General features: G+C 49.0%; 2 protein-coding genes across 4 annotated transcripts in view; both read left to right on the top strand.

The window, feature by feature from the left end:
• Positions 1–230: 230 nt before the first annotated feature.
• PFDN5 (prefoldin subunit 5) lies at positions 231–3,852 on the top strand. Its single transcript, XM_006757009.1, has 6 exons — positions 231–425; positions 584–686; positions 969–1,000; positions 1,905–1,979; positions 2,309–2,414; positions 3,667–3,852. The coding sequence occupies exons 1-6, from the start codon at positions 354–356 to the stop codon at positions 3,738–3,740; spliced, it is 462 nt and encodes a 153-aa protein (XP_006757072.1). The 5' UTR covers positions 231–353; the 3' UTR covers positions 3,741–3,852.
• Positions 3,853–4,019: 167 nt separating this feature from the next.
• Positions 4,020–8,992, top strand: part of LOC102751862 (chromosome unknown open reading frame, human C12orf10) — a 7,063-nt gene continuing 2,090 nt past the window's right edge. Inside the window, exons 1-3 of one of the 3 annotated variants that reach the window (XM_006757008.2) lie at positions 4,020–4,325; positions 4,486–4,598; positions 8,411–8,570. In XM_006757008.2, the coding sequence (XP_006757071.1) occupies positions 4,113–4,325; positions 4,486–4,598; positions 8,411–8,570 (486 nt within the window). In that variant the 5' untranslated portion in view covers positions 4,020–4,112. The remainder of the gene's footprint in view (positions 4,326–4,485; positions 4,599–8,410; positions 8,571–8,992) is intronic. The other 2 variants (XM_006757007.2, XM_006757006.2) reach the window with 2 other exon arrangements.

Raw genomic sequence — 8,992 nt, 5'->3', positions numbered from 1 at the left:
TCAGGCTTCCTGGCTAATCGGTCACTAGGTCTATACCACACACGTGGAGTAGCATACATTGCTTTGTAATGTTACAGCTATGGCCTCACTATTTTAAAGATGTTTACGCTCCTAAAAGCAGCAGTTGCGTCCGCTACAACTTTACTACGCTAGACGTAGTATGTTTTATGAAAGGCACGCGCCGCTGCCTTTACTAGGAGGCGTGACTCAGTGGCGCCCCTCCCCAGGCGGAGGACCATAGAGATGTCCGGGGCAGCGAGGCCTCCTGGCAGCCATCGAGATGCGCAGAGGACGGCTAGAGCGTCGCTCGGGAAGCCGCTCTCAGCTTTTCAGTCCTAGTCCTCCTTCCCAACATGGCGCAGTCGGTGAACATCACCGAGCTGAATCTCCCGCAGCTGGAAATGCTCAAGAACCAGCTGGACCAGGTGGGGACGGGCCCCCAGAGACACCCCTTCCCGCCTCACACCCCTCCTGCCCACGCGAACGCCCTCGCCCCCTCCCCACTCCCCTGCGAAACCCTCGCCCCTTCTCGGGCGGTGCTCCTCTCCCTCCAGCCCCACTGACTCTTTCTTGCGCTCTGTAGGAAGTGGAGTTCTTGTCCACGTCCATTGCCCAGCTCAAGGTGGTGCAGACCAAGTACGTGGAAGCCAAGGACTGTCTGAACGTGCTGAACAAGAGCAATGAGGGTATGGGGTGAGCGCGCGGAGGCCGCAGGGGGATGTGGTGCGCGGCTTCTGGTCCCGCCTCCTAAACCGGACTTCCTTACCGGAGACGAGGGAACAATCCGTTACTTACTCTGTACCTCTCGTGAGCCGTTTGCATGTTGCCCACCTAGAATTGAAATGGACAGGACGGTGCTCCTGTGGCCCCGTTGCCGTTCTTCTCATGCTCTCTGCGCTGGGCCCTTTAACGTCTTAACGTTGGAGCTGACAACCTTCCCCAGATGTTTGTCTTAATTGCTTTCACAGGGAAAGAATTACTTGTCCCACTGACGAGTTCTGTATCCTTTCCAGAGGAACCATCCAGCCATCTTCTTCTCTCCTGTACCCCTCCCCCTACAGAAAGGGTGGGGGTAGTTTTGATGACTCCAAAGGGCCCCATGATTCTGAGAGCTCTTACTAGACACACTGCCTAGCTCTCCTATCTGTATCCTGGGGCCAACATCTAGCTCTTGTCTTGTAAGCACCGAAGAGTATATGTAATTGAGGTGTGACTGTTTCCCTTTTTTTGTTTGAAGATATCTAATATAAAGATAAAACGTGGTTTACACTTTTACTAATAACTTAGAACACATAAGCAATAGAAGAATAGGATATAGAAACAAGGGGGTTGACTCTGTTTATTAATTCTCAATTTTAGTTTAATTGCAGCTGTTATTCCTGAACTGTGGTTACTAGGAAACCTGGGTTGTGTCTACCTGTTGAGTGTTTTACTTGAATGATCAAGTTATGACAACAGGACACCTGTAAACTGTAGTCTGAGAACTGACAGGCTGAGAGAGGAACACCGAAATAATAGTGTGCTAGGGGTTACCTAAATAATGAACATTAAATCCATCAGGAGTTAGCTAGTTGGTGGTTGGGGTGTTGAGGGGAAGCGGGGCTGGCTTCTCACTTTCACTTTCTACAGCCCTAAGAACATGTTGTATCTAGTCTTTCTGGAGGGGCTAACTGCTTAAAGGGTGGGCGATGGCTTCAGGGCAAGAGGGTGTCTCAGTGTGTGTCTGTCATTTTCTCCATAAGGAACCAACTTCTCTGTCTTCACATGTGGGGGAGTGTACAGGTTTAATTCTAAAGCCCCCAGATTATTCCTGCGCCTTTTAGCGTTTTAGGAAAGAGGGTGTTCGGCTGATAAGGAATCATGGCTCATGCTGGGCTAGTTTTCCCTTAATTGTTGCTTCTCAGATGTATGTCCCTGGGAAGCTACATGATGTAGAACACGTGCTCATCGATGTGGGAACTGGCTACTATGTAGAGAAGGTGAGTGGAAGGAACCATGTACATGCCCGTCTGAACAAGGAAAGGAAGTTTAGGGGAGGATTTAGAGACAGCATGGGGTGTCCTCTTTTTTTTTTTTTTTTTAGGGAGTAGGAGTTGGGGAGTGAGAGAGAGGGTCATTGATGTGAGAGAGTCACATCGATTGGGTACCTCCCCACAACCCCAACTGGGGCAGGGGATCGAACCTGCAACACAGGTACATGCCCTTGACCGGGAATTGAACCTGTGACCCTTCATTGTGCAGACCGATGCTCTAACCACTGAAACACTGGCCAATCCTCTTAGCCCCTCATTCACCTCTGACCTTTTAGACAGCTGAGGATGCCAAGGACTTCTTCAAGAGGAAAATAGACTTTCTCACCAAGCAAATGGAGAAAATCCAGCCAGCCCTTCAAGAGAAGCATGTCATGAAACAGGGTAAGCTTGGCCTGCGGCACCTCTTCATCCTTTGTACCGCCATGATAAAGAACATGGATTGCAGTGTGAACCATGGGGATGTCCCCTTTGCTGGATTAAAACCATGTCTTTCTCTTTTGTGTCTTGTGTTAGTCTCTAGATTTAATATATTACATACCCACTATTTGTAGATTCCTGGGTTGGGTGTTTGAGAAATTTAGAGGAAAGAAATCATGTCTGTGTTCTTAATGGGGATTGAATGGGGGGAAAAGATACATGTAAATGAACACACGGGAAAGAAATAGCCCTAACTAAGTACTAGCAATTGCAGCCCTGGCTATACATTAGAATCACCAAGGGAGTTTGAAAAGAAAGCCTGGGTCAATGCTCAACCACTGAGCTACACCAGCCAGCTCAGTGATTAAGCATTGACCTATGAACCAGGAGGTCAGGGTTCAGTTGCCAGTCAGGGCATGTGCCCGGGTTACGGACTTGATCCCCAGTGTGGGGCATGCAGGAGGCGGCCAATCAGTGATTCTCATCGACGTTTCTGTCTCTCTCTCCCTCTCCCTTCCTCTCTGAAATCAATAAAAATGTTAAAAAAAAGAAAGAAAGAAAGAAAGCCTGGGGCCCCCTCCAAACAAACTACTAGTAAATCAAGCTGGGTAGTGGTGGGGACTAGGGGTGGGCAAGGATTCCAGGGTTTGGTTGGTTTTTTTTAATGCCCCAGAGCCCAGGTGATGATAGTCAAATGGTAAGGCATGGGTCTCCTAAAATGCCCCAGGTGATTATGTAACATAGTCAGGATTGAGAACCACTCTTCTAAAGGTAAAAATAGCCCTGCCGCTGTAGCTCAGTGGTTGAGCATCGACCTATGAACCAGGAGGTCTCGATCCCTGGTAGGGGGTGTGCAGGAGGCAGCCAATGGGTCTCTCTCATCATGTGTGTTTCTATCTCTCCTTCCCTCCCCCTGAAATCAATAAAAATATATATAAAAAATAAAACTACACATTAAAAAAATAATAAAGGCAAAAATATTTTCACGTTATAATTTTTGGTTATGTCTGACTCAATATTGTATGTTCATTTTTATATCCCAGTGGTTGTCATATTTACTGATACATTGTAGATTCCAAATTTTGCGGTAATGGATCACTGTGTTGTTTTATTAACTATAGTTGGTGTCCTCCACTCCTTAAATTTCCATGTCACTTTCTCTTAACTCTGGGTTCTTCCCTTCAGCTCCTGACCAGGGTCTGTTTTTCCCCCACAGCTGTCATGGAGATGATGAGCCAGAAGATTCAGCAGCTCACAGCCCTGGGCGCAACTCAGGCTGCCAAGGCCTGAGATCCTGTTTCAGAAACCAGGCAGAGGGACCCTACTTCAAGGGCCTGGGACTTCGTGGTGGGGAGAGAAGGGTTTTGTGTTTAATGCCAATAAATGTTCCAGCTGGGCAGAATGTTGGTCTGTTCTTGCATCAGTAAGGGACTGGTGAAGAGATGGGAGGGCAGGAGTTGAGAGTGTGCCCCTCCCAGAGCCTGATGCAGGGCTTATCTTGGGGGCTCCGTCTGACCCCCGGAGGCGCGGGAAGGCCTTGGGGGTGTAGCGGCCCCGCTGGGCGGGGCCTGGGGCCGTGGGAAAGGCTGGCAGGCGGAAGTGGGGCTGCGCGGGCACTTCCTTTTCCGGCTCGGCGCTCCCGCCTCGCATCGGAGAAGCTGCATGGGCAGCCGCTTCCTGCGGGGACTCCTACCTTTGTTGTTGCCGCCGCCCCTCCGTGTCCGGCACCGCAAGCACAGCCTGGAGAGCGTGCAGCCCTCCAAACGACGCCGCTGCGGCCTCATGGCACCGCCCCGAATAGGAACGCACAACGGCACCTTCCACTGCGATGAAGCCCTGGCCTGCGCATTGCTGCGCCTCCTGCCGGAGTACCAGGTACGGTGCGCCGGGGGCCGCCCGCGTGCTTACCTGGGTCCCTGTGGTACCTGGGGCGGCCCGAGCCCCCCTCCTGCCCTTCCCGACCCCCCTAAAACCTAGCAGCAACCCCCTACCCGCGCGACTCCTGGCAGCTCCTCACCCCCGGCGCCCCCTACAGGATGCAGAGATTGTGCGGACCCGGGACCCCGAAAAACTGGCTTCTTGCGACGTCGTGGTAGATGTGGGTGGCGAGTACGACCCTCAGAGACACCGATATGACCATCACCAGAGGTGGGTTCGCAGACACCTTCTTCACTTCATCTTGACTCAGGGCCCCAATTCAGCCATCCGCTGCAGGGGCTGTGTCGCGTCCTTCCACCCTTCCGGCTCTCACCTGCCTGCCTGGCTGTGGACCTCCCTGAGTCTAACCTGCCCAGGCCTCCCTTGGCTCCTAGTCAGTCCTCAGGCCCCTCCCAGCTCAGCTCCTGCTCTGGCTGTCAGACTTTTTCCCCACCAGTACTGTTTTCTCCCCAGTTAATACCCCAGCTGGGACTAACCCATTCATGTGCCCTTGCTGCCCCACTTCACTCTGTTGGGCCCGGGCCCACCTGATTGTGGTGGTTGGTGACAGTTCACATGTGTGGTCTTCTACTTCATTCCAATCCTTTTCCCCTCTCCTCAAGCCCCTATCTCATCAAACTCCTGTTTCCCACTCGTAAACATCCTCAGCTCCCTCCTTCCAGTGCAGCACTGTTCTCTTGCTTGCCCCCTTTCCAATCTATTACATTCTCCTCTTGGACTTCCCACCACTTTCTACTTTTTGCCAATAACTTACAACTCTATTTAGGCATCTCTCATCTTGAAAATAGAAATACTAGTAGATACAAACTCCTCTCTCTTGTACACCACACTGTTTAAAGCGATTATGATTAAGAGTACATATTCATAAATGATGTTAGGAGGGAACCCTCCAGTATTTACAGCCTAAACTGTCACTCTCCAAAGGAAGAGCTGACCCTGGCTCCATATCCCTTCCAAATCATGTCATTCATTCAGCTGGTTCTCTCCCAGTCTCTCTCCACTGGAAATGCTCATGAAAAGGCCACCTATGACTTCGACACCAGCTCAGGTTACTGGCTGAGAATCTCACCTTAACGCACCTCTTGGTGGGACTTGACATTATTGACTCTTACTTCCTTTTTTCTAATGATTTGACATACTTTCTTTAAAACATTATGCAGGCCCTAGCTGGTGTGGCTCAGTGGATAGAGCGTCAGCCTGCGGACAGAAGGCCCCCGGTTCAGTTCTGGTCAGGGCACAAACCTCGGTTGCAGGCTCCTCCCCCGCCTGAGCCCTGGTCTGGGCTCCTGCAGGAGGCAACCAATCAATGTGTTTCTCTCACATCGATATTTCTGTTTCCCTCTCTCTTCCACTCTCTCTAAAAACCAATGGAAAGCCCTAACCAGTTTGGCTCAGTGAATTGAGCGTTGGCCTGTGGACTGAAAGTGAAAGGTCCTCGGTTTGATTCCGGTCAAGGCGGGGTTGCGGGCTCAATCCCCAGTAGGGGGCCGTGCAGGAAGCAGCCGATCAGTGTCTCTCTCATAATTGATTATTTCTCTCTCCATTCCTCTCTGAAATCAACAAAAATATTAAAAATAAATAAGATAAAAATTAAAAATAGCCCAGTCAGCAGCATGGCTGAGTAGTTGAGCATTGACCTATGAACCAGGAGGTCACAGTTCGATTCCCAGTCAGGGCACATGCCCAGGTTGTGGGCTCAATCACCAGTGGAGAGTGTACAGGAGGTGGCCAATCAGTGACTCTCTCCCATCATTAATGTTTCTCTCTCTCCCTCTCCCTTTCTCTGAAATCAATATATTTTAAAAATAAATTAAAAAAAGCAATGGCAAACTATCCTTGGGTGAGAATTTTTTAAATTTTTTTTAATTATGCAGTATTTGACACATAAAATAATGTAATTAACATTTCTGGCCCTAGCCAGTTTGGGTCAGTGGATAGAGCATCGGCCTAAGGACTGAAGAGTCCCGGGTTCAATTCCTGGTCAGGGCACATGCCCGGGTTGCAGGCTGATCCCCATTAGAGGGCATGCAGAAGGCAACCAATCAATGATTCTCATCATTGATGTTTCAGTCTCTCTCCCTCTTCCTTCCTCTCTGAAATCAATAAAAAAATGTTTAAAAAAAAACATTTCTGGAATATAAAACATAAAGTGAATACCCATGAACTAATCTCCCAACCCAAGAATTTGAACACTGTCATTACCTTTGAATCTGTACCTGTGTGCCTCTTCCTTATCCCATCCCCCCACCTCCTTCAAAAGTAAACAGCATCCTGAATTTTGTGTTCATCATACCCTTGTGTATAGTTTAGCACATGTCTGTTTCCATCATCAATTTATTTAGTTTTACTTGTTTTTTTGTTTGTTTTTGTTAATTGTCATCCGAGGATATTTTTTCCATAGATCTTCAAAGAGTCGACGGGGGGTGGGGGGCATTGATTGGTTGCCTCTGGGCACAGGGATGGAACCTACAACCCAGGGATTTGCCCTTGACCCCCTTGACCAGGAATAGAACCTGTGACCCTTCAGTGCATAGGCCTACACTCAAACCACTTAACACACCAGCCAGGGCAGTTTTTCTTCTTTTTGAACTTCACCTGGGAGGGTTATTGTTATTAGTCTTTTTTTATTTTTGTAATATATGTGGGGGTTTTTAAATTAATTTTTAGAGAGGAAGGAAGATGGATAGAAACATCGATTAGCTACTTTCTGCATGCCCCCTACTGGGTGGGGATCGAGCCCCCAACCTGAGCATGTGCCCTGACCGGGAATCTAACCAGAGCCTCCCGGTTCATAGGTTGACCCTCAACCACTGAGCCATGCTGGCCAGGCAAGAATTTTTTTTTTATTCCCCCAAATTATACTCCTCAGGACCGAGTTTCTTAAAATGAATGAATGAATGAATGAATGAATTCTTTTTTTTTTTTTAAATTCTCACATGAGGATATTTTTTCCATTGTTTTTCAGAGAGAGTGGAAGGGAGGGAGAGAAAGAAACATTGATGTGAGATATACTGACTGTTTGCCTCCCACACGTGTTCCAACCCAGGGAGCAAACCTGCAACCCAGGTACATGCCCTTGACTGGGAATCTAACCTGCAACCCTTCAGTGCATGGGTCAGGGCTCTAACCACTGAGCACACTGGCCATGGCTATACCTTATATGTATTTTATTAAAATGTTTTGTATTTACTCAGTATTTAATAAAAATCATTAAAACAAAAAAAAATGAGCTCCCTAGGTGATTCTAATTAGTATTTACAAATTATAGCTATGGTTTCTACTTCCCTAATAACTTTTCCCTATTCTCTGTTCCACTGCTACTCAAATTCCTGCTTTCCTCACTTACCCGGACCACTGCAGGTAATCTTGCATCTATTCTCCATGCTGGCTGGCACAATGCTCTTCCTAACGTGCACTTGACTACTTAGAGTCTCTAAGTGGCTCCCATTACATACAAATAGAAGTCCAAACTCCAAAGACTGGCATGCAAGCCCTACCATGATCTGGCCCCTGCTTGCCCTTCCACCTTTTTTTTACCACTCACCTCTCACACCCAAGCTCCTTTCTTGCAATTCCATGAAGAGACCTCTTAGCCGTGTACATGTTTCCTCACCCTTATCTGGTGAACACCCCGTAAATTCGTTGCTCAAGCCCCCCCCACACACACACACTTCCTTGCTTATAACATAGCTACAGCATTCGCTTGGTTGTTTGTGTGTCTGTCTGCCTTTAGCAGGTAAACTTGAAGACAGGGACATGGTCTGTTTTTTTATCCCCATTGTCTAAACACCAAGTCAGGCACGTCGTCAGCATTGCGTTTACCATTGTCGAATGCATGCACAGACTTTAAGCTGCGGTCTATGTGACCCCTAAGGAAAAGCCAAAGCCTCTCCAGCTGGGCTCTCCCTTTCCAGCTCCTGCAGTCTTCCCCAGCCCCCTGCCCCACATTGTGCCTCCGCGTGCACATACACTGGGCTAACTGGGGCAGCTCTGCCTCAGCCCCACCTCCCTGTGCTCCTCAGGTCTTTCACAGAGACCATGAGCTCCCTGTCCCCTGGGAAGCCATGGCAGACCAAGCTGAGCAGTGCGGGACTCATCTATCTGCACTTCGGGCACAAGCTGCTGGCCCAGTTGCTGGGCACTAGCGAAGAGGACAGCATGGTGGGCACCCTCTATGACAAGGTGGGGATCTGAGGACAGATGCCCCACATGCATCTCCACCAGGCCAGTTGGGAGTGGCACTCACATAGCCCTTAGGACGGGACCTCACATCAGGGTTCCAGCCCATAGCTAGCCCACTACTGTCTCCCTCAGTCAGGCTCATCTCACAAGGGCATGCCAGTGGTGGTGAGAAGTAGATGAAATAACGTGTGGAAAAGCTTTGAAAACCATAAGCAGTTTCCAGGCTTTTTCTTGACCTGACACACATAAAAAAATAACTGTTCCACAACTTGGCAACAGAGGAGGCTGCTGACGTTTGGAAGCATATGGCTCGGGTTCTGGCTGCCCTGGAAGGGGAGAGGAGCATATCAGGCACCACTGCAATCCACCGGAGGCACATGAGTTGGGAAGGGTCTGATTATGAAAATACCTTGGTTTTCCCC

This window comes from Myotis davidii, unplaced genomic scaffold, assembly GCF_000327345.1.
Source record: "Myotis davidii unplaced genomic scaffold, ASM32734v1 scaffold233, whole genome shotgun sequence".
Classification (NCBI taxonomy): Eukaryota; Metazoa; Chordata; class Mammalia; order Chiroptera; family Vespertilionidae; genus Myotis; species Myotis davidii.
The sequence above is the reverse complement of the archived record's forward strand: the minus strand, read 5'-3'. Positions and strand labels throughout refer to the sequence as shown.